General features: G+C 46.0%; 1 protein-coding gene across 1 annotated transcript in view; it reads right to left on the bottom strand.

Annotated features, from left to right (window-relative positions):
* The window catches only part of PTPRS (protein tyrosine phosphatase receptor type S), a 207,884-nt gene that overhangs the window by 92,205 nt on the left and 89,821 nt on the right, over positions 1-25,858 (bottom strand). Inside the window, exons 5-6 of the mRNA XM_061601984.1 lie at positions 22,604-22,792; positions 8,933-9,043 (exon numbers count right to left, since the gene is read on the bottom strand). Coding sequence (XP_061457968.1) covers positions 8,933-9,043; positions 22,604-22,792 — 300 coding nt within the window. The remainder of the gene's footprint in view (positions 1-8,932; positions 9,044-22,603; positions 22,793-25,858) is intronic.

The raw sequence follows: 25,858 nt of genomic DNA, 5'->3' as shown, positions 1-25,858 counted from the left end.
CTGGAGTAAAACCCAGAGTGGATTCCATTTCCCCACTGGCATGCAGCCAGCATATGTCACTGACCCCAGTCAAGAGGATGCTGAAGCCTTGCCAAATAACCTCCGAAGGAAAGAAGTGGGGAGTTTAGGATGCCTTGCAGGACATGAACAGCACTCTTCCCCCAGTCATGATTCCCAGCAGCTAGAATTCAGAGGTATACCCTGAATTTCCTATTTTGGGTCCTAGTGTGATGGTTTTCTGATGGGCACTGTCAGACTGGGACCTGGGAGGCCAGAGTTCAAATCCTCCCACTCAGCCATGAAGCTCCCTGGGTGGCCTTGGGCCAGCAGCCGTCTCTCAGCCTACGCTACCTCGCAGGGATGTTGAGAGGATAAAATGGAGAGAGGGAGATCAATGTACACCGCCTTGAGCTCTTTGGAGGAAAAAGCGGGATATAAATGTAATAATAATGAGAGGAGCATGTGTGGAAAAAGGGTTGTTGTGTATGTGCATGAGTGTGCAAATGCCAGCATCCAGGCATCTGAGCATAGAAATATCAGCATCTTTAGAGAAAGACAGAGAGAGAGAGAGAGAGAGAGAGAGAGAAAGGAGAAGAAAGAGAGAAAAGAGAAAGACAAAGCAAAAGAGAGAGAGGAAATAATAACTGTCGAAGCTGCACTGGATTTCTCAATAAATAAATAAGTACACAAACAAATTAGTCACACAGCTTTAATACCTGCACATTAGGAACTCGCCCACTAGGTTGATAATGCTACCACGTTGTCCTAATCAGCGAAATCGGAGTGTATGATGGAATTTTTTTTGGGGGGGAAGGAAGGTTATGGAGGGGAAGAGAATTTTGGGAATGCCAGAAAATAGGTGGGTGGGTGGAAGCCAGACATTTATGAGCAGCAGCAGAGCCTGAAAATGTTTGAATGTGAAGCCATCTCAAACGAAAGGGCATGTGCCGGTCAAGTAAACTGCTACAGGTCAGAGGTAGGTGGGTGTGTGTGAGAGAGAGAGAGAGAGTCAGAGAGAGAGAGAAATCCCTCTTCATCAGGTGATGGAGGCAAGGAACGTGAACCAGAAGTGGAAGGGCATCTCATTTGCAAACAGCGGTGTAATTGTCCGGGGTCTCGGGGGGTCTTTTTTGGGAGCAAGATCCCAGCAGGGTCTCTATGTCTCCTGTATCCTGCAAACTAATCAGCATGAAAGGGCAGTGTGTTAGCCACTGAGAAGAGTCTTCTAACATGCTTCCTTGTCCTTTCCTGTGGATTGTAGCCAATCAGAGTGAAAGGACCTGAGTCAGCCCCTGAGAAGACCCTTCTCAGTAGCTAACTCTCATGCTTACTGGCTCCTAGGGACGCCTGCTGTTGTGAGAGAAGGCATTCACAAGGATCTCGTTCTCAACCCAGCAGCAAATAAGGGGAGGGGGCGTGGCTGTGACTTCACGAAGGGACCTTGCACTTCTGAATTTGCCACTGAGCTACTGTTTGTACACAGGTTATTAACTCACATGAAACTCTTAAAAACAATATTCCTCAATTAAGCCAGGGCTGAGGAATACCTGTGGACCTCCAGATGTTGGTGGGACTCACAGCGCGCTCCCTGGCAGCCAGCATCTGGACGGCCACAGGTTCCTTAGCCCGGCTGTTAAAGAATGAGGCGGCTAGGTTGGTTAAGTGGGACAGCCCCTTGGGACCGTGTGTCACCGGTCCTGACTGCCAGTGAACTACTAGGCCCAATTCAAGGTATTAATACTAATGTACAAGGCCCTAAATGGCTTGGGACGCAAGTACCTAAAAGAGCGCCTTCGCCAATATCAACCCCTTTGAGCCCCACAGTCAGCAGTGGAGGTCCTGTTGATGGTGCAACCACTGGGCGTTCCCCAGCTGGTGCTGATCCGTGACAGGACCTTCCTGGTGATGGCTTCCCCATTTGTGGGAATGCCCTCCCTAGTGAGGTCCACCAGTCTCCCTCACTACTATCTTTTAGGTGAAACATTCTTATTTACCCAGGGATTTGACAGATGAGAGTCCTGAAATTATTAGTTTGAGAGTGGGTGATTGCTTTTAAGCCTTTTCGATTGCTTTTAGGAGGTTGTTTTAAACTATTTTTCAGACGTTTTAACTGCATTGCTTTAGAATGGATATGTTTGCTGCCCTGGGCTCCTTTGGAGGAAGATGGAAGGATATAAATCTAATCAATAAATAAAGTGCCACTAGGCCTTGAACCCTGATAGGTGCCATTTTGTTCTGCATGACATGCTTCCTCAAGAGTTTTGCGGTGGTCTTCAGCATCCAAATGCTACTTCTAAAGGACACTTATCCAACTTTTTAAAAGGAATGCTCCAGTTGTTACTGTGCCTGACCTTTCTAGAATTGTCGCGGACGGAACCAAGGTTGTTGACAGAGACAGTCCCTTTCAATGAATAAATGTGGGTTAGAAGAGGACAGTGTTCTGTATGCTTTTCAATGCATGTTTTCAGGGCGATTAAATCCACTTTGGTGATAGAGATGATGGAGCCAGGGCACGGTAGGCACTGTAGAACTATTAATAAGTACACTTATTAATAGTCAACAGGCATTAAGTTCTACCCTTTGGAACTTGACGTCTATTGACATCAGGCAGGCACCTTCGCTGTAGTCTTTTTGGCATTGGCTTAACACATAGCTGCTTCGGCAAGCCTATCCAGACATGTAGATATTGATGTGTTTCAATCTCTTTTTGAGTTTACTGCTGTTTTAATCCCCTTTTAAATAATTTCAAATTGGAATTTAATTACATTGGAATATGCTCCCCAGTGAAGACCACCTGGTGCTTTCGTGGACATCTTTTCGGTGCCAGGTAAAGACTTATCATTTTTCACAGGCCTTTGATAGGCGAATATAATGTTGTTTGTACTGGCATGCTGCCAAGGCTGTATGTGGTCGTTGCTTTATGGTATATTTATTTGGGTTTTAACAGTGTTGTAAGTTACTTGGGACAGCCAGTGTGGTGTAGCGGTTACGGTGTTCGGACTACGACCTGGGAGACCAGGGTTCGAATCCCCACACAGCCATGAAGCTCACTGGGTGACCTTGGGCCAGTCGCTGCCTCTCAGCCTTGTGAAAACCCTATTCATCGGGTCGCCATAAGTCGGAATTGACTTGAAGGCAGTCCATTCCATTTAAGTTGCTTGGAGACCTTTGGTTAACAAGTGACTAATAAATCTAGTTACAACTACCACTACTACTACTACTATTAAATTACTTGTTTTTATTCATAAATTTAACATTTCTTGTAAACCACTTAGAGGTTTTCTTACAATCAAACCGTACATTGATACATCTGATTATGTCTATATGGAATGTACTTGTGTTTGGTTGTAAGTTGCCCAGAGTGGCAGATTAACCTCTGCCAGATGGGCGTCTAACAAACTCATATATAAATAAGTAAATACATAAATGCTGTTAAATAAAATAAACAAATGAATATTTATTGAAAATAGACTTCTGATTGTGTAACTGGGATCTATGATTGTTATGTCAATTTGCGGCCAATGCTTAGTTCCCTTTTTATTAGCTCATGAAATGTTATGTGAACTTTCTTTGGATATCATCTACCTAAGACCTCCCCCTCCCTCATCCCAGGAAGTTGTTCCTCAGACAGGCATTAGAGCTGTGTGGTTCTAATATTTTGGGGGTTGGAGGTCATTTAAGTTATCAAAGGGATGGGGAAGGAGCAGATTTGGAGGGGGAAGGAAAGCAGGAACACTGGCTTTTTTCCACAATGCAGTTGGAATAAAATTACAGCATAGCATAACCAATTGAAACCAACCAATCAACAAACCAACAAAAAAGAGAGGAAAAACAAAAACCAAAAAAGAATAATTAAAATTCAAACGTTGAAAAGGAACAAACTGGGAAAAATCTACTGAAAACATAAAAAAACAAACAATCTTTTCAAATTATATGAATATATATATATATACACACACACACGCTCACACGCACAATTTGAAAGAACAATAATAAATAAATAAATAAATAAATAAATCCAAAAACTGAAAAGGTTTGGCATGCAAAGATTATTGCTTAACATTCTCCTATCATGCAATCAGGCCCAAATGTCCATACGGCAAGGTAACCATGACGACAGAAAAGGTGCACATAACGCAGCAACGTTACCAACGGATGCAGAGAGAGGCCCACAATGCAACTCAACTCATCTCCAACGAGACCCGAGAACAAAGCGGGTCTCGCTTGTCAACTTTTTTTTTTAATATATATATATATGTATAGATTTTCTTGCTTTCTTTCTCTCTCTTTTTAAAATATTTTTAAATATATTTGTCAGTTTTAATTAAAAAGATATATAATAATATATATATTTATATTTCTCTCTTTAAGAAATGTAAAAATGTGGGTAAAGAAAGTAAAAAAGAAAAAAAAAACCACACCAACCTTCTCGTAGCTCTGAGGGATGTTAAGGGGGTTTGATGCAGAACAATGACATGAGGAGAAGAGAGAAAAATAAAGGGAAACACAGAGAGAGTAAAAAAGGCCTTCACGGCTTGGCAACTGCAAATCAATTGCTTTCTTTTTTATTTCCTTTTTTTCTGCCTTTAACTTAAAAAAAATAAAGCTAAAAAAAATTAATACTCTCCACCAAGGGGCTACCGAGTACAGAGGAGTGGATAACGGCACCATTTTAGACAAAAGCCCCTGGGTCATAGTGGGGACCCTCCCCACCTCATGTTAGCACTGCCCCATGCCAATTGAGCAGTACTGCCCCCTTGGGAAGCCCCCCGGGGCTCATGGATTCCCTGAGGTAGCCCCGTGTGTCCACCCCTTGTCCAATATCAACATCTGGCAAGCCCCCTATGGCTCAGAGAAAGGAAGGTGAAAATGTACAACTCTGCACCCAAAATAAAGGGGATTGTCTTTTTTCCTTTTTTTTTCTCCTTTTCCACCTTGGCATTCTCACCGTAGTTTCAGCTGTTCCCCCCCCCCGTCTTCCAGAATATATTAAGGAGACAACAGATGCCCACAAAACCCTGAGACCATTCAAGACATGTCTTCATGGGAACTTTGCCTGGGAGTTAGACATGCAGAGTAATCCCATTCCTACAACCTAGCACCAAGCCAGGTGAGTTGGGCTGGGTTAGAAAAAGTGTGCCCCACCCCTGCCCCCCACCCCACTTAGGAGACTGGTTGCTCATAAATCAAGCCGATCCCTGGAACCTTTGGGGGGTTGGAAGGGGGATGCCATCTCCCATACTTCTGGCTTAGCATGAAAGCACCAAACTGGCAAGGGGGGCGCCCATACAGACATGCCTTGAAAACACCACCTTCCAACACTGGTCCCTCCCCCCCCTCCCCAACCAAACTCACTCAAAAACGAGGGTGGGGACTGCAGAAACATCTTATGACTGTTGAAAATAATAACAGGAGGGGAGAAAACCACCACCACCACACAACCACATGCAAATCCTACCCTATGCCTGAATTTCTTTTGAGAGACACAAACATGTTATGACAGAGACAATTTGAAAAATCAGGAGGGGGTGACCCCGTAAGCATGTTTAAGGTTCTTTGGGACAAATAACAAAAAGAAAAATAACAATAATGCAGTCACCCATCTCTCTCTCTCTCACACACACACACACCAGAAGGACCACAATCAGCCCACAATTCCCTCTCCCTTTTGGGGGGCATATTAAAACACAGAGGAAAACAGAAGTTATTAAAGACAACACAAACAAGGGGGAACAAACAACAGCAGCTGCCCAAGTGAATTTCCACAGTGGTTGTCACACACTCCTGGCCCACCCATGTTGCCAGATGCCACCTGCATCTAGGACAGAGCTCTCAGTTGTAAACTCACACAGAGATTTCCCCTGTAAACACATACTCCACATATGGGCCTTTTTGCAGCTGAGTTTGAAAGGCTAACTGGCTCCTGAGAGAGTTTGCACAATCAGCTTGGGCCATCATTTACTTGCGGTTGGTCATTTTGCATTAGGAAAGATCTCAGTTCTTGAATACATTTCTTCCCTGGATGTAGGGGGGGCAGGTGGGTGTTACTGCTGTAATACCATGTAGTTCTAATACCGTGCCACCAGGTGCCACTATTGCGCAGTGATGAGTAGATAACAATACAAGCATTAACTCTCATGGGGTGGTTGTGGAGGCGGTGAGAGAGCTCTGTCTAGATTTCAGGATAAACCGTTCTGGGGAACTCGAAAACTTGCCACACTTTGGTGACACTTTGATTGGTCCCAATAAAGGGATGGATTTCTGAGTTGTCGTTTTTTTTCTCTTTAAGGACCAACACAGGGACCTTTGCTCCTTGTTCCAGAGTTTTCTATAGCTGAGTGGGCCAACCCTCTCACAGAACAAGCAACTACATTGAACAAATTGGGGGGGGGAACGGGATATAACTCTCCCCGTGTAGAAGAAAGAGTTCCGAAGTTCTGCAGGGCATCTGGTTAACATCCTCAACCCACAGAAGACTCACAAAGGGAAGCAAACTCCACACAAGTCTTGGATCATGTGGATGCTGCCTCAAGAGACTTTTTTTTTTTATCCATCAGACAGAAAACGCTTGGAAAAGTTCTCTCAGCACAACTTCAAGATGTTGGTTGCCGACTCACAGACATTAAACAATTAAGGCAATAAACATACTTCTTGTTTTCATTGTTATTTGGCCATAACAGCAGCAGCAGCACACCACGACAAAAAGCTTCTTTAAAAATTGAGCTTGGATGTCAAAAGCAAACCAAAACAACCCCCCCACACACAAACACACACACACACACACACACACACAGAAATAGCATTATCAGATGAGTGCCCTAAACAGATGGAAAAGTCGGCCATTTTACTCCGGCATCTGCCAATCACTTTCTAGAGGCCCGTTATCACTTTTGACCCTTCATGGTGAATGCAGAGCATCAGCCACATACATACCAAAGGCGCTGACACTCCCAATGGGTCAGGCAGGGCTGGGAAACCAGAGACCCTCTAGCTGTTGTTGTGACTCCAACTCCCACAGCCAGCATGGCCAATGGTCACAGATGATGATGGGAGCTGTAGTCCAGCAACAACCAGAGGGACAGACAGCTTCCCTTATCCCGAGACGGCCATACACAGTTGGAAAGGGAGGCTCAATTCGGCAAGTTGTGCGTGCAGAACGTTGGGTTGCAGTCAACTAAGTCCTACTCAGAGTAGACCCATTTAAAGCAATGAACCAAGTTGTTGTTGCCTGCCTTTCACCAAGAGGTCCTGGGGGTGGGTTGCAACCATTTTAAAACACATTAATTAAAATAGTTATAAACAACTTAAACAACATGACAGAAAATAGGGTGGGCCCTAAAAATATACATCTCAGGTGTTGAAGACCAGGGTAAAGAGGTGCATCTTCAGCATTCGCCGGAAGTTGTACAATGGAGATGCCGGATGCGTTGGTGGGGAAGAAGTTCCACAGCTTAGTTATGTTATGCTTACTAACCTCAATGGATCTACTCTGAGTAGGACTAGTGTTGAACGCCACCCTTTATTTGGAGAGGGAGGGGCTACTGAACTTAGAAGCCCCCCCTTCATCATTTCAGAAGTCCAGACGCACCTCCCCCTTCCTTTCCTTTACAGAAAGGAAAACAAAATTGAGCTTTGACCAGTTACAGGGATATACAAGTTCTTTACACTTTTCATTGGGTTAGAAAAAAACACAGGCAAGAATTACAGCCTGTCTCTTCAAAATACTTACAAGAGGACCTCCCTCCCCTTCTCCTTTCCCAGTTTCCACTTGCAAATATTTTGAAGAGGCAAGCAGCAATTTGTAGACGACTGTGTCCTTCCCATCAGACGTCACAGGCATACATTTTTGTGTTCAGGCTTACATAAACATCTCACAATGAGAAGCCTTGCACAGACCTCCTGTAGATCTGACTCAACAATGGAAGCCGTCGTGGCAGTCCTAGGTTTTGGGTGTCCCCCCGGCCAGACAGATATATGCTGGTGGTTAATGGGTTCAAAGGTAAGCCTCTGCACTTCTTGACGGCCAACAAGGTCTTTTGGGTCCTTCCAATGCCGCCCAATTTATACGGCAATTTTAGTGTCACACAGACATGGCTTGTGCCTTGAATTGAGGTAATCTTGTCAGGCAACATTATCCCCCAGTTTCCCTACAAAACACTTGCCCGGTATGACTTTTGGGGAATTTCCGCCTGGGTGTAGCCTACTCCATTCCTTTGCAAATGGGGTGCGTGCGTGAAAGCATTTGGCAAACTCAGGTCTTTGGACACTCTTCCTTGGAACGAAAAAAGTTGCTCAGTGATTCCCAGGAATGTTCAAGGACTCCCCTGCTATTTCTCATTCAACTCGGGATGGTTTTTTTTTGGTTGTTATTAAAAAAGCAGGGTGCTGCTGTTAGGGCATATCCACAGCCCCCCCCCCACCATGCAAAAGGATCCAGGGGGTGCAAGCGTCATCAGGGGAGGTGCCTCCCATTTATTACCCTCTCCATGCAGCTTTGCTGTAATAAAGCACACAATTCAAAAGGTGGAGAGGGTCGGCCTCAAGGTCTCGGCTGCTTGGGCCAGCTTTATAGAGAGGGCTCGTGTTGTTTGTTGCCAGCCCTGGACCGTGCACCCCTCTCTCTATCTTGAGCCCTCCTGCCCCACTGATTAGACATCTCCTCCTCTTCTATCTTCATGCACTTGGGTGACCCCCAACATCCGCCCGTGTCCTAGACCTCTTTTCCTTCATTTTTCTTTCCGAAATGGGAGTTCTCGCCCACCGTGAGCCCATTCCCGGGACTTGGGAAAGGCAGAAAACATAGTGATACGAGCGATACTGCAAGGGGGGTGTCAAAAGAAGGCCTGTTGTGCGTGTGCGGACACGGGCAGGGGAGAGGGGGCAAGAACAGGCGGCATTTGCCAGCGTGATTGTGAGCCTCGCCGCTCCCTACCTCTCACGTATAGGTTAGCGGGCGAAGAGTAGCGCACTCCGGCGCTGTTGCTGGCCACGCATTCGTACTTCCCCTGGTCGGTCTCTTCACTGCTTTCGATCTGGAGGCCACCTAGGATGGGGGGGGGGGAAGAGGAGAGGGGGAGGGGAAGAAAAAAGAGAAAGGAGGAGATGCCAGGAAATATGTTAATTTGGTGACTAGGGGCCCCCGGAGGGAAGGGTTCTCTCTCCCCCCCTCTATCACAGGCACGTTTGGCCCTCATTTTTCTTGCCCTGAATCCTTAATACAAACATTGTGTGTGCACATGGGTGCATGCGTCTATGCATGCAAAGTTTCTTGACTGTTCAGTTCTTTGAGCTGCAATCTCAATCGTTACTGGGACTGAGGTTGTGTTAGAATCCCAATCATGTTTAGTTCATCAAGTTGAGTACAATGGGACTTACTCCTGAGTAAGGATGTACGGGGTTGCAACCCCAGGCTGCTCCTCTTCACACAGTACAGGGTATGGGTACGATGTGGTAGCCATTCCTAGACACAGGCCTGGTTCACATGCAACAATAAACCAGTCTTCTCCAACCTGACACCCTCAAGATTTTTTACTGTTGGACTAAGATTCCTATCAGCCTCAGACAACATTTTGTACATTATTCTCAAGCTTCCCCACTCTCTCTCTCCCCTCTGGTTGCAGCCACAAGGCGGAGGTTGCTAGGATCCGCTTCTATTTGGACTCCTGCTTGGTGCAATGGTTGAACCTGAGAAGAGTGTTTCATGTTAACCATGGTTTATTGGTTGCAACGGTTGGATCTAGGAAGTACAGTTAACCATCGTTTATCTGATGCCAAGGTCAGACCTGGGAAGTGTGATTAGCATTAATCATGGTTTATCCATTGCAAAGGTTGGACCAGGGAAGCTAACTATGGTTAACACTATTGGTTGCAACATTCGGATCTGGGAAGCACTGTTAGCATTAACCCTGGTTTATCTGCTGCATAGGTCAGACCCGGGAAGCACGGTTAGCATTAAACATGGTTGATCTGAGCAAACCAGAAACATTAACTCCTGTTCAATGTTGCCTTGTTTAGACAAACCACAGTGAAATTAAAGGTAGCTGTGATTTGCCCCGGGTTCAGACATCGTGTCAAACTGCGGTGAATTCAGAATGGAGGTGGATGCTTAAAATCTCATCCTCGCGGCTGCGCAGGGAAGGAGAGGAGGTTGTGAAGCACACAAACCAGACAGTCATTGCCAGTGCTAACCTGTGGTTTAGTCCTGCATGCGCACCATTAACACAGATCTCCAACATCTACAGTAGCTAGCATGCACCTTCAAAGGCTTATAAAGGTGTTCACGCTATTCCTCCACCGTCAGAGATTCTACTTGCAAAATTTAGGTGTCCCTCCTTTGTTTTCATCCTATAGTCTCCACCTATTCTCCCATAGGTCTGGAATGAAGAGCACCCCTCTTGCCCCACTAGGCCCGGGGGTCCACAGACCTTCTGTCATGCACCCCCATCTCTAGAGAGTTTTCACTTAAAATTTCCAGTCCGTGAAAGCCACTTCACCTCTCACTTCACCTTTGCTACGTCAAAATTCCGTAAGCTGACCTTGACCGTCTCTGACATCCCAAAAGTTCAGCCACTGGCCAGAGAAAGCGCTCAGCCAAGCAGGAAGACTCATACAAGCATTAAGGACGAAGGATATTTTTCTTTCGTGCATTAGAGTGAGCCAGGTTAGCATCCTGGCAGATGTCTCGGTATCTGAGAGCAAAGGGACAGTGCCAGGAAACTCCGATAGGAGATATGAAAATACATCACTGATGTTAACGGAGACAGTCTGAAACTTCAAGGAATAAGCAGAATTCTCAGTGAGTGCGGGCAGGGACCCGTAACACAGACAGATGTACTTGACCCATTTCTGACAGCTGCATTCACAAGACATGCGTCCATTGGGCTTTGCAATGCCTGCTGTTTTGCAGGGTGCCTGAGCATCAATCACAACATTACCCTACAATCAGATATTATTATTTTTTAACCCCCCAGGGCTGCTGGTATTTGTTTTGCACCAGTATGGAACAAGCTTTGCATATTCCAACCTAACATCCCGTGAGAGTGAACAAGGAGTAAAGGAGGGCTGCATTGCTTAGTTGATTGATTGATTAGATTTAATGGACTAAAGACCTTTTGATAGGTTCAAAAGGTACTCCCCTAATGAACTGTTCATGGTTTATTTATTTTTTAAAATGAAAATAATTACAAAAACCATAGTTGGCACGCACCTTCTTAAGAGAGGCATCCCTGCTGCTCTCTTAGGGCAGATCCATGCCATACATTTAAAGCCCATCCAACACACATGCAAAGCACATGACTTCCCCCCAAGAATCATGGGAACTATAGTTTGTTAAGGCTGCCTGGAATTTGTCACTCTGTGAGGTGGAAACCACATTCCCCCAGGATTCTTGGCGGGACGTTGTGTGCTTCAAATGAGCACTGGATGTATGATGTGGACCTGCCCAGAATGCCTCTTGCAAAACCATCTTGGAAGAGGCACCCCTGTTCCTCTTTTACACAGGAAAGAAAGCATCCTCTGACACAGGGTGCATATACACCATACATTTAAAGCACATTTAAAGTGCATGACTTCCCCCAAAGTATCCTGAGAACTGTAGTTCATCCCTCACAGAGCTACAGTTCCCAGCACCCTTAAACCAACAACAGTTCCCAGTCTTCTTTGGGGGACGTCATGAGCTTTAAATGTAGGGAGGACTGCTTTATGCCAATGTGTGAAGATTTAGTCAATGAATTTATTCCATCAGGTAAGCTTTCTTTAACCAACTGGCAGCCTTAGGATAAGAGAGTTGTGGTTATTGGGAAAGGAACTGCAATAAATAAATCACATATAAGAATAAGGTTAGGTCCCCTGTCAGGGCTTTGATTTGTAAGATGGTCTGATCCAGCAGAGCTACGCTGAAAGCATTAAGTGACATTTTCTCTTTCTTCCCCTCTTCATTTTCACCAGAAAATACTAATGCAATTGCATTCCACTTCACCAGAAAATACAAACGCAATTGCATTCTATATCACCAGAAAATACAATTGCAATTGCACTCCATTTCACCAGAAAATACAAATGCAATTGCATTCCATTTCCCACTTCTGGACTGCAGTTTTTATCCATTTTCCTGAATGTGAAGGAGGAAGGATTTTTAAATATTAATATATTAATAATAACCACACATAAAACCAGAAATACACCTTCAGCTGTTCCCGGCCTTTAAAGAGTGCCTTTTCCCAAACCTACATCATAAATTGCAAATATGAAGGGGAATGTGGGAAGTCTTCCTCCCCGGGTCCCAGAGGGACCGTGGCCAAGTCCATCGAGCAAGCAAGCAAGAAAGAATTACACATGTATTCAAAATAAATACAGGACTGAGGGGAGAAAAATTAAATGGGGTTAGGGTGGGAAGGGGGCAGGAAGAAGCCACAGAAGACAGGACAGAACAATGCAGAAATATCCACGACAGTGAAAGATGGACAAAACTCTAGAGTTTTTTAAACAAATCACACAATCACATGGAACAAGAACTGGTTATAATCCAGAGGCTGAAAGGTGGCATTTAGTAAAATGTCGAGTGAGCACGTGTAGGCATGGTATGTGTGTGGGTGCATGTGGTTTTCTTACCTCGGATTGGAGTACCTTCTGCAATGAAAAGGAAAAGGAAAAAACAAACAAACCAGAAGTGAAAACGAGTGGGGGACAAAACTGTGGGATTTTTCCAGACGTGCCAGTGGCAGAAAGAAACCCGGAAGGGAAGGAAGGCTGTTCCTGGCTGGAGAAACTCTAAACGCTCCTCTTTCAGAGCTTTTGTTTGCATTACTTGAGAGGGGTGGGATATTCATGCGCACTTCTGGCCAGTCGGAAAGGCTGGCCAAGCAACACTGGTGGGTCGAGAAAGTGCACCTTCCCACTCTCCTGAATTAATGGGGAGGGGGAGATAGATCAGTGGCACAGAGCCACTATTTGGCACGCTGGTTCAATCCCCGGCATCTCACTTAAAAAAACAAAGAAGACCAGGTAGCAGTTAATAGGAAAGGCCTCTGCCAATCAGAGTAGGCCTCTTCTAGGCTAGAAGGGGAAATACTCTGCCCTTCCTGTGGGATTATATGGCAGCGTCTAAAGCTCAATGGCCGAGTACGTGTTTTGCACACAGAAAGTCCCAGGTTTATTCCCTGGCATCCAGGTTCAGTCCCTGGAGAGCTGCTGCCAATCAGAGCAGGCAACACTGGCTGAAATGGACAACTGGTCTGACCTGGTACAAGGCAGCTGCATGCGTGAGCAATCAAATATGGCAGGGTTTTGCTCAGGGATGATAGGACGGGAACTCTTGACATGCCCAGAGATACTGCAATTCCCCGGGATGGTTCTGGCTGAAACAACACTTGGTGTCAAATCCCAACTCCAAAGCTAGATTCATAGTCGTTCTCTTTGGTTAAGGACGCCTGGAAACCACCTTCCTCGTAAAATTACTGAGACAGCATCTCTGTATCTCTTTCTGCCACTGGCTTTCCAAGAGCTCGGTACACATCTCAGTCAAGAAATGTATTATTGTAGAGACTTCTAGGGGTTTACCCCGATCCTGAAAACAAAGCAAGGGGTCAGTGCGACTGCCCTTTCAAATCCGGGCTCCCTAATTCTCCTCCTTGGCAGAATCTCCAAATATTGCTGTCAGCATTCTCCGGTTATGCGGCTTGGCAAAGATCGCCAGACAACAGTCTGCGGCAGAGGTGAGGTACCCACCCAGCCCTTTGCCTTCACCCCAAAATAACACCACTCCTTCTGTGCATGTTCAAAGTCCTTTAATACTCTCCCCTCCCTGCTCCGGGATTTAAATGCACTGTTTTCAGGATAGGGGTGAGAAAAACCTGGGTATTATGATTAGTTATTGTCAGTTGGGTGCGGAGCGGGCTAATGTTAAGTGGCTAAAGCTGGTTAGGGATCTAGTTAGAGATTCAGTTTCTAATTAAAGAACAGGCTTAAAAAAAACCATAACAAGGCGTTAGCATCTAGTTGAAGTTACTAGCTAATTAATGTTAATAAAAGCAAAGCTCATTAAGCTTGGTGGAGGACAGAGTTTGGAAAGAAAAAGGGGGAAGGTATTAAGGAGGGGGAGTGTTAATTTGGGGTAGCCTCCGCAAAGGAGAAGCGGGGTAGTTTTGGAAACAGGGAGAAAAGAGTAAGGAAGAGGAAGGCAGAGGAAAAAGTAGCAGAGGAAAAAGTAGCAGAGGGTTATTCAGTGGAAACAGAACAGCTTTGAACCCATCTTTCAGTCTCAGAAAATCAGGGAGGAAATAAAACAAAACGAAAATATCCGCCATCTGTGACATCAACCTGGAGTGTTGCGGGAAAGGGGGAGTGGGGGGAGAGGAAGGGGGTGCGAGTTGCTGCATCTTTCCCGTGTCCCCCTTCCCCGCACTGCAGCACAATTCTTTCCAAGAGGAGACAATTTATCCAGACCCGCAGAGGGCATTTTGGGGCAGGGGGGTTTAAGCGGCTGAAGGTCAAACATGGGTCTAGGCATGGAGAGAGGGACGGAAGCCCCAAATGGGGGTTTCCCAACATGGCAAAACCCGGCACCGTTTGCAAGCAATTCAATGCAACCCCGCTGAAGGCTGGGGTGGATAATTTGGGGGGGGGTTGCAGATGGGCAAACGAGGGCAGCTGAGGACAACTGGAAAAATCTAATGTTGGAGTTGGGTGCTGGGCTCTAGACCTCCTCATCATTTAGGGAAAGAAGCTGCCTGAAAAAAGCCTGGCACTCAAAGCCATCGCCAGCGGACCTTTGGAGGCTTGCAATGGAGCTGTGTGACATTAAGGGGCCTTACCTATGAATGGCAGCCTCTTTTTGAAGGCAACTAGTTTTCTGATAGTCTCCTGAGGCCCTTTTCCAGGCCCCTCCTCTGAGGGAGGCTCGGAGGGTGGCGACAAGGGAGAGGGCCTTTTCAGGGGTGGCTCCCGTCTGTGGAATGTGCTTCCTAGTGAAGTTTGCCTGGCACCTTCATTGACATCTTTCCAGTGCCAGGAAAAGACTTGCCTTCAAGGTCCACTCAGCCTTCCATCCATCTGTGGTCGGTGAAATGAGTACCTGGAATATGCTGGGGGGTAAAGAAAGGCTGGGGAAGGAACTGGCAATCCCACCCCATATATACGGTCTGCCTAGTAAACGTCGCAAAACGTCACCCTAAGAGTCGGAAACGACTCGCACTACAAGTGCGGGGACACCTTTACCTTTTTTATAGAGTGCTTAAGCTGTGGACCTCCAGATGTTGGGTACCAGCTGATGTGGAGCTGGCCAAACTGTGGTGGGCCAGGTGGAAAATGAACGGGGTGCTGGCGGTAAACCAGGACAACAGGACACAGATGGCAGATTTTTTTTTTTTAAAAAAAGAAACAAAACCTGTTGGAGTTTCACATCTAAGAAGCAAAATAATTTTTCCAAAGTGCTCAAGAAGCCCAGGAAAGAGGAGATTTTGGCAAGAATTCATACTATCCCCCCCTACACTCCTGAAAAGCAGACTTGGCTAGTTCCCCAGAAGGGCGTTTCTGAAGTACTTTTCGTTTTTGCATCCTGAGGGCCACATTCCCAGACTGTTGGGGGCCACACACCAGAGGCAAAAGTGGGTGGGGTGGCGCACCCATCGTGTTCATTGCATTTCAATTTGAATTCTATGGATTTCAAATTCCAATATGGGGGTGGAGGCAGTGAACAGACTAAGCCCCAGACCCCATCTGCCCTATACATTTAAAGCATTATTTTAAACAGTCATGACTCCCTCTCCCCAAACCTCCAATAATAATCCTGGGAACTGTAGTTTGTTCAGGGTGCTGAGAGTTGCTAGGAGATCCCTTTTCCCCTCACAGAGTTACCGTTCTGAGAGTTCCCTGGGAAGAGGGAATGACTGTTCAACCACTCTGGAAACTGAAGAGCTGGGAGGGGAATTGGGGTACCATATAAGGCTTTGCAGGTCAAAACCAGCACTTTGAATCGAGCTCTCAAATAAACACGCATTGGTTTGAGGGATTCCTATCTGCCTTCTCTTTCATAACACTCTCCTCCCTGGAAACGAAATCTTACTAGCACGTACTAGTTAAATGTGAAACTCCAAGCCCCGATTGAGTTTGTAGCAAGGGTGTGAACGAGGAACCAGAAATCAAACACACTGCAATTTTAGGGCAGGTCGCTATTTTGTGCTTGGGGAATTCCAGGACAAGAACCTGATATGTTATTTTTTAACAGCAGAATCTATCCAATGTGAGGCTGTTAGCATTTGGTTTTTTGTTTTCCTTTTAACGCTTCAGTTCTTTATCACAGGCCGTGAGATTTGAGATGCTGAGAATGTTGCTTTGAGCTGCCTGCAATACCCCCGTCATAAAAAGGTTTGTTAAAAATGGGCAGAATATTCCTACGGAAGTAAAAAAAAAAAAGGAGTTAGTAGTCGATATGAGGTGCATGCCTACTTTGGGTGGGGAGCTGTTAAGAAGGAATTAGTTTAAAGGGTGGGAGGAGGTGGGGGGCAGGCAATATTTGGGCAATAAGCAGATTTGACTGTCTGTCTTTTTAAATATATATATATATATATATATATGAAGAATTGGTTGATTTAAGTGGAAACCAGACTTACCAAAGGTGTCTGAGTGTAACAAAATTGAAAAAGGAAACAGAAAAGAATGAAAGAGAAATGTTGTTATAAGCCAGTTACTTCAAAAGAAACTTAAGAACAGAAACAAACGACGAGCCTGACACCACAGGACATAGACAGAGGTTATCGTATACAGACGTGTAGACCTTGATTCACAAATTTGACAGCGGAAGTCCTTTCCACCCCCCTCCCCTCCCCAGGAACAAGGATGGGAGATACGTTTCTTTCTTACCTCTGAAAAGGTTTGGTTTGAGAGTATTTTTGAGGGGTGGGGGACTCAGAGCTGTGTTTCTGTATGAGTCCGTGAACTGATGCGAAGGAGGCCAGGGACTCGCACAGAGATGCAACACAGAGCATTTGCCATGTTGGCAGGTTTTTGGGGGCTCCCCATGGGGACCCTTTCATGATGCCACATTCATTTTTTGCCTCCCTCCCTTCCTGCATGCCAAGAGACACAGTTTAACCGAATTTAAAGAGAGGTCGAAAAAACAGCAACAGCTGCTGCCTCCAGATGTGCAAAAAGTCTTCTGTGCTCTTTCCTTTCGGGTGCCCCCTGTGGAGAGGCAAAGCTTCGGAGCCTGAAACTGGAGTAGCACAGAGAGGCGTCTCGCTTATGAAGTGCAAGCAGGCCTTTTGTCGTCGTCATTTGCCACCGCCGACCACACACACATTCACAAAGACCAACCTCGAAGGGCCCAGCTAGCTCGCCAAAATAGGTTTTATCTCCTTGCTGTCATTTTGAGATGCTCCCACCAAAGTTCTTCACAAGTTTGAAGGCCACTCTTCCCCCTGCCCCAGACAAAAAGAGCCCTCTGCTGCCATTGCAGGGTCACGAGGGGCTTAGCTGGAAGAGGTGAGGGCCTGGCAACACCAGGACAGGACAATGCCTGGCAACAGGGTAACACTATCCTAGGGGCATTGCTGGACACTGGAAACAGCAGCTAGACTCACATTCCCACCCATACATTTATTCCACTATTAAACAGGCATGGCTTCTCCGAAAGAATCTTGGGAAGCGTAGTTTGGGTGGTGAGAGTTGTCTGGAGGTCCCGTCACACAGCTACAATCCCAAGTTTCCTGGGAACAGGGACTGACTGTTAAACCACCCCGGGAATCAATTGTTAAACCACTCTGGAAATATTGTCTACACCAGAGCTGGGGAACCTTTTTTGGCTGGTGGGTCAGATACATATCACCCTAAGCCTGGCAGGCCAAATCTGAGAAGTGGGTAGGGGGTGGGCGGGGGTAGGCGCCGCCCCTGCCCACCTGTCAATCACCTGATGCCACTAGGTGATGCTGTGCTTTGAAGCCCCAATTGCTGGGACTTCAAAGCTCAGCTGTTTGCAAAAGGGCTTTCCAGGAGAGGAAAGCAGCTGAGACTGCTGTTACAATGGAAAAGAAGGGGGGAAATCTCAGTTTTAGCAGCAGTTTAAGTAGAAACAGCTTCCCTCTCCTAAAGCAAAGCATGCCCTATCCACCCACAAGCTGACGGCCGGTGGAAGTTGCTTGCTTTAAGCTCCCAATTATTCCTTTGAAGCCATGGCGGGGGGCAGGGGGTGTGTTTTGAGGGGAAAGGCCTTGTGGGGTTAAGTGGTGCCCCTAGCAGGCCAGGTTTGACCTGTGGGGTGGAGGTTCCCCCTGCTTGCCCTACACTAACTGGCAATGACTCTCTGGGATCTCACACAAGGTCTCTCTCGGTCCTCCCTGAAAAACTGAACTTGGGACCGCTATCTGGCTCAGTATTTTCTACGCTTAACTAAGAACCGCTGTCTGGGGATTCTGGTGGAGGAAAGGACTCTACCTTCAGCTGCCACCTTTAAAGGGGAGATGATGAGAATGGAACACAGGACCTCCTGAACCAGCTCTACTGCTGGGCGAGGGCCCCTCATGCTTTAAAATTGGGAGGGTCCGTTCATTGCCAGAAATATTTTTTGTGGGGGAGGAGGGAGGGCCCTAGCCACAAGAGGCAGTGATGACCACCCACCTTGGACGGCATCAAAAGAGGATTTAGATACATTCATGGAGGAGCATAAGGCAATCAATGGCTACTAGCCACAATGGCTACGCTCTGCCTCCACTGTTGGCAGCAGTGTGCCTCTTATGGCCCAGTGGGATGAGTTGCTTGCGGGCTTCCCATGGGGGCACCTGGGTGGCCACCGTGAGGACAGGATGCTGGCCTAGATGGGCCCCCTTAGGCCTGATCCAGCTGCCGCAGGGCCCTCCCGACGTTCTTGTTAAAATAGCACTCCTCAAAATGGACCTTAACGCATACCGCCAGGTGACGTTTCAAAGCAGTCTTGCATAAAGAGCTTGCTTGAATGAAATCTTGGACGTGCCAGAATACTTTGGGGGGGGGGGAAGAGAAAGAAAGGAGCTGGGTGGGAGGCAGAAAAGAAATGAATCGCCTTTGGCCGCCCATTAAGGTGGCAAACTCACGCCAGAAAGGAAAGCAAAAAGAGAGGACCAATTAGGCACTTGTCAGGCTTCCAAAAATTCCAAAAGAGCCCGAGTTTTCAGTGGGGGCGGTGGGTGGTTCACCGCCCCGCAGGGCTGCTTTTCAGAACAGCTGTTTCGTCCACCGGGGCGGGCGCAGATTGATGCTGCCGACCTCAGCTCTCCGCCACTATTGAACCAGATTGATTTAAATGGGATTGATTTGTTTAATGGCTTGATTGACTGGCTGGTTCTTGCATGGTGGTTGGGAAGAAAGGGCTGATTTTCTTTTGCCTAATACACAATCCTGTAATTTTTTTGCCTTTTTTTAAAAGGTGGAATTTATACTTCGTAAAAAGTCAGTTTTGATTAGTGAGATATTACTTCCTGATAGTTTATAGATGTTTCTATTTAGTTCTTTACAATGAATTTTCTTTGGGCGGCATTCAACCCCAGTCCTACTCAGAATAGATCCGGTGAAGTCAATAGACATGACTAACTTGGTTTGTGAAGGGTGCTGAGAGTTGTTAGAAGACCCCTTTTCCTCCCACAGAGCTACAATTACCAGCATGGTTTAACAGTCAGGCCCTCTACCTAGAGAATTGTAGCTCTAGAAGAATAACAGTCTCCTCTCGGGACCCTTCACAAAATACCAGGATCCCCAGGATTCTTTTTTGGGGAAGCCATGACTCTTTAAAGTGGAACAATGGTGGAATAAATGTACGGTGAGAATATAAGATGCAAGACACTTCGTATGCTTCTATTTAAATTCAGACCTTCAGAACCATGAGGACTAGAATCTTAATTTATCTGATTAAGGCAATGGACCATAGCCCAGTTGTAGAGCATCCACCTTGCATGCCAAAGGTCCCAGGTTCAATCCCCAGCATCTCCAGGTACAGCCCCTGTCTAAAACCACAGAGAGCCATCGCTGCCAGCCAGTACATGCAGCACTGCCTTGGACGGTCCAATGGCCTGAGTTTGTCCAAGTTCATCTCGTAAACGAAGGGCCGTGACTCAGCGGCAGAGCATGTTTTGAATGCAGAAGGACCCAGGTTCAATTCCCAATGGCATCTCACGGCAGGGTTTGGAATGACACCTGGGCAGCTGCTGCCAGTCAGTGTAGGCAATACTGGGCTAGATGGACCTTTTCTAAAATCAAATGTGTAGTTATGCTTCAGCGTGTACAAGCTCTGCCTGCAGAACATTTCAGAAAGCCTGACAGGTGGCTAAATGAGATTTCTGGTCATTTAGGGGGTGGCAGGGGGGGAGGGGACTTCCGAAGGTTAGCAATCCAAAATAAACTATGCAAACCAATTAAAATGCATAAATGATGCCAAATCACTCATAATAACTCATACAGGTTGCGATGGTCGTGGTTAAAGCATTAGACTAGGACGTGGCCTCAGATTCTCCCACCAAGCAGTAAGCCCCACTGGGCGACCCAGACGCCAGACACCATCTTTTGCCCTATCCTACCTCACAGGGTTGTTGTGACGATAAAATGGGGATGGGGAGAGCTGCATATGCCATCTTCAGCTCCTTGGAGGAAAGGGAGAATTAAAAAGAAGGAAAGAATCTAGCTTTTCCCCCCAAATGGGACTCTGATGCAGATATGGGTGCCCGGCCATGCCATGATGCCACATGGAATTGGTTTATGGGTGCAGGCACCTCATCTCAAGCGACCTTTTTCTGTCTCCCCTCGTTTCATTTTTTTTTTTGCTTTTCGGTTGCAGACAGAGGACTTGTGTCTAGAACGTTGCAAGTGGAAGAGAAAGAACGCATTATTATTTTCTTGAGTCGTCAAGGAGGCAGGAGCTTTGGAACGAGCAGTGGGCAAAACGTCAAACTAACCACGCGCACCCACCGACACAGCGGAACCAGCATGGGGAATATGACAATCACCAAAGAAAGGACAATAAACGCAAAGCCACGCTGAAAAGGCATCACGAAAACCAAAAACCGTAAACTTGACAGATGAAGGACAGATGAACGGACAGATGGATGGCATTGGGGGCAGCGCTGAGGTACATTCTGCTGCCCTGAGTTGCTGAAAGTGGCTCTCTCACTGGCATGAGGCAAATGGGCTCCTCACGTGGGTTAAACCCAACACAAGGTGCAATTTGGCCCAGGGTTTAGCGGTGCTGTGGTTAGAGTATCGGACAAGGACCTGGGAGACTAGGGTTCAAAGTTCCACCCAGCTGTGAAGCTCACTGGGGGCCAGTCACAGTCTCTCAGCCCAACCTACCTCACAGGGTTGTTGTGAGGATAAAACGGAGGGGATGCATGTATGCCACCATGAGCTCCTTGGAGAATAGGTGGGATGTTTAACAACAACAACAATAATAATAATTTCCAAACAGGGAAGAGGGCTGGAGGTTTGAAGGTCGCATGACAAGTCACGCCACCTGGGCCTGGTGAGGGAAAGGCGCTCTGCACATGCTAAGGTACAACTTGGGCTACTCAACATCGGACAGGACTTAGGTCTGATAAAGCAAACAGATTCTGGGGCTGAAACATTGTGACCTCCTCCCTCACCCCCCCAAAAATAACCCTGCCACACAAACACACAAATATCTTTGGCATATCCAGAAATACAAACATACATTAATACCGTTGCAGGTTTCCCTCAAAAAGATCCTGGGAATTGTGATCTGGTGAAGACACTGAAGATCCTGTGGACAGTTCCCTCACCAAACTACAGTTCCCCGAAATCCTTGGGGGGGGAGAGCAAATGAGTGTTAAGCCAGCTTCAATCTGTAGTGTGGAAACGGTCTTTGCTTCAGTCTCAACTTCACAAACTTCAGGTACAAATATGATCCCTCACTCATTTGACTTGCATACACACACTGTCTTGGTGTTCCTAAGTCGGCACAAAATTGTGGCACAGAAAAAAACCTTTGGGGGGGGGGATGTCCTACTGGCCCAACGAAATTGGCTAGATAACAGAGTCAGAAATGGGGGAGGCTAACATTATCCCCAAACCTTTTGAAGAAGAGGCCATCTTAAATAAAAATACAGAATGACAGAGCCCTGGATTGCTCCATTTGGGCCGATGAGACCGAGAGCGATCCAGGGCTGTCTCGACCCATTCCAGGCCAATTCGGTTCGGGGTCTGAGTTTTGGGCTGATCTGGTACACAGTCCTAGTTCATGCCCACTGTGAGTTCCCTCAAAATCATTGCACCGGCCCTCCTCCTGATTTCTAAACGGCTACAAAAATTCACAGAAGTGGGTTGAATGCTTAATGCTAGCAAAGGCAATAATACTAATAAAAGGCAGGGCATCATTCAGAGTTCTGGCAAAGCTCCACAGGTGACCACAACTTTTCCACACATTTGCACGCTAACATATGGCTTCCTAAAGGAATCCTGTGATCTTCGCCAGAAGGCACTTCAAAGGAAACAGTACTGGCTTTGCAAAGACACACAGGCAGAGAGAGTTGATTATTCCATTAGCTACACACACACGAACATTTCATAGATTGTGAACATTTAAAAGCAGACTCGCCACGAAAGCTTCACCACCAAGCTAAGCCCACCTCACCTGATCTCAGTTGCTTTATTCTTCCATTGCTAGCACTGGGGTCGACAGGCAAAAAATCTTTAAACCATGTGATCTCTGGGTCCGGATTCCCACTAGCTGCACAGAGCATGGTGGCCGTCCGCGTACGCTCCACCACTTTCAGCTGGGGTCCCATGTCAATGATAGGGAAACCTGAAGGCAGCTGGTCCTCTGTTCAAAACAACACAGAAAAGACAGAAGAGTTAAAATAGGTGTGGAGCTTTCAGGAGGTGATACTCTCTATACAGAACACTGGGAGGCATGGGAAATTGCAACTCCCATGGACCCCAGTAGGAAATGTGCTCTCGCACTGTAATTAATTTTATGGACTTGGGCTTAGAATAGAACAGTGGCTCCCAAACTGCCCCCCCCACGTGGACCACTGGAAAAATTGCTGAGATGCTTGCCAGATCACTTCCTGTTTTTTGTTGTTGTAGCCATTGTAGTGTGCTGTGCTAGATTTTATATATATATATTTGTTGTAGACATTGTAGTGTGCTGTACTAGATTTTATATATATATATATATATATATATATATATATATAGACTGTTTATTTTATTTCTTATATTGTATCTCAAGTTGCACTCCACAGAATCCAAATGGTAATGTAATACATGTATGTGTGTGTGTGTGTTATGTGCCTTCAAGTCCATTTCGACTTACGGCGACCCTATGAATCAGCGACCTCCAATAGCATCTGTCGTGAACCGCCCTGTTCAGATCGTGTAAGTTCAGATCTGTGGCTTCCTTTATGGAATCAGTCCATCTCTTGTTTGGCCTTCCTCTTTTTCTACTCCCTTCTGTTTTTCCCCAGCATTATGGTCTTTTCTAGTGAATTGTGTCTTCTCATGATATGTCCAATGTAGGATAACCTCAGTTTCATCATTTTAGCTTCTAGTGATAGTTCTGGTTTAATTTGTTCTAATACCCAATTATTTGTCTTTTTCGCAGTCCATGGTATGCGCAATACTCTCCTCCATCACATTTCAAATGAGTTGAATTTTCTCTTATCCGCTTTTTTCAAAGTCCAGCTTTCTTTAGTCTTCTTGACGTTCAGCTGCAGTCCTGCTTTTGTGCTTTCCTCTTTAACTTTCATCAGCATTCATTTCAGATCATTACTGGTTTCTGCTAGTAGTATGGTATCGTCTGCATATCTTAAATTATTGATATTTCTCCCTCCAATTTTCACACCTCATTTCATCTTGGTCCAATCCCACTTTCTGTATGATATGTTCTGCGCATAGATTAAATAAATAGGGTGATAAAATACACCCGTCTCACTCCCTTTCCGATGGGGAACCAATTGGTTTCTCCATATTCTGTCCTTACAGTAGCCTCTTGTCCAGAGTATAGGTTGCGCATCAGGACAATCAGATGCTGTGGCACCCCCATTTCTTTTAAAGCATTTCACAGTTTTTCAGGATTTACACAATCAAAGGCTTTGCTATAATCTATAAAGCACAGGGTGATTTCCTTCTGAAATTCCTTGGTCCGTTCCATTATCCAATGTAGGTTTGCGATATGATCTCTGGTGCCTCTTCCCTTTCTAAATCCAGCTTGGACATCTGGCATTTCTCGCTCCATATATGGTAAGAGCTTTTGTTGTAGAATCTTGAGCATTACTTTACTTGCATGGGATATTAAGGCAATCGTTCGATACTTACTGCATTCCCTGGGATCCCCTTTCTTTGGAATTGGGATGTACATTGAACGCTTCCAGTCTGTGGGCCATTGTTTAGTTTTCCATATTTCTTGACAGATTTTAGTCAAAATTTGGACTGATTCAGTCTCAGTAGCTTGTAGCAACTCTATTGGTATGCCATCTATTCCTGGTGATTTGTTTCTTCCAAGTATTCCAAGTTTCTTCTTCCAATGCAATATACCATTATTTTATTTTATTTATAAAGCAAAATGTCAGAAATAAAAGAGGCAAAAATCAGTAAGAACATAAAAAGAAGCTGCTGGATCCAGCACCCTGTTCTTACACTGGCCAACCAGATGCCCATTATGGGAAGCCCACAGGCAGGACTTGAGGACAACAGCAACTCTCCCCTCCTGCAATTTCCAGCAACTGGTGTTCAGAACCACACTGCCTCCAACAACGGAGGCGGAACATAGCCATTGTGGCTAGTAGCCACGGACAGCTTTATCCTGCATGAATTGGACTAATCCTCATTTAAAGCCATCCAATGTTGGTGGCAGTCACTGCCTCCCGTGGGAACGAATCCCACAGTTCAACTCGGCACTGCGTGGAGAAATCCTTCCTTTTGTCCGTCCTGAATCTTCCAACTTTGTTGGATGCCCACAAGTTCTAGTATTTATGAGGGAGAAAAAATAAAAGCACTTTTCTCACATCACCTTCTCCACGCCATGCATCATTTCATGAATATGAATATTTAATGCTCTGGGCTACCTAAATGATACTCATGGAGCACTGGTGGTCCGCGAACCAGTTTGGGAACCCCTGGAATAGGCCAATAAGGTTTTAGCAGTGTGTGTGGGAGAGAAAGACACACAGAGAGAAATCCCCTCTCCAAACCATTCACAATTTTCTGCGCATTCATTTTAAACACACCCAACAGCAAGTTGTTTGCAATATTCCATGAGGAGCAGGAAATGTCTTGCACCCGATTGTCTGGAGGTGACATCATGCGCTCAAGCTTCCAGCTTCTCTGCTCAAAGCCAAGCCTATGCCGCCCCTTCCTGGCCCGAACCAACCCTTGCTAATTTCACAAACTAATTAATCTGCCAGGAGATAGAACAGCCCCTCTTGACGGGGGGGGGAGTGTATATTATATGAGCTGTAAGCAGTGGACGGCGGGGGGAGAGGGGTTGGGGAAGGCTTGCAACAACTATTATTACTGAGTGTTTCTAATTAAACAAAAATGTTAATCTTGTGGGCACATTGTGCAGAATTCCTCGGAGTTTAATTAAAACAACTGCGGCTGGAGGCGTGATCAGATTCGAGATGAGATTCATGGAGGAGGCTAGTCCCAGAGGCTGGCACATGCCACCATGCACAGCCCTTCCACACACACACACAGACAAAAAGACAGATTGAGACAAGGGCTCCAACTTTGTGACATATAACATCATCAACCCCCCAAACGTGTTACTGATGTACATCTACGAAGATGTAAAGTGGAAGGGTTTCTTAACAACCAAATGCTCCGGATTTTAGTGGCCTGATACACCTCTGCACTTGCACCCCCTTATATACCCAGTCGATCACTG

Source organism: Rhineura floridana, chromosome 18, assembly GCF_030035675.1.
Source record: "Rhineura floridana isolate rRhiFlo1 chromosome 18, rRhiFlo1.hap2, whole genome shotgun sequence".
NCBI lineage: Eukaryota > Metazoa > Chordata > Lepidosauria > Squamata > Rhineuridae > Rhineura > Rhineura floridana.
Note: the sequence above shows the minus strand (reverse complement) of the source record. Positions and strands in the feature narration are given on the sequence as shown.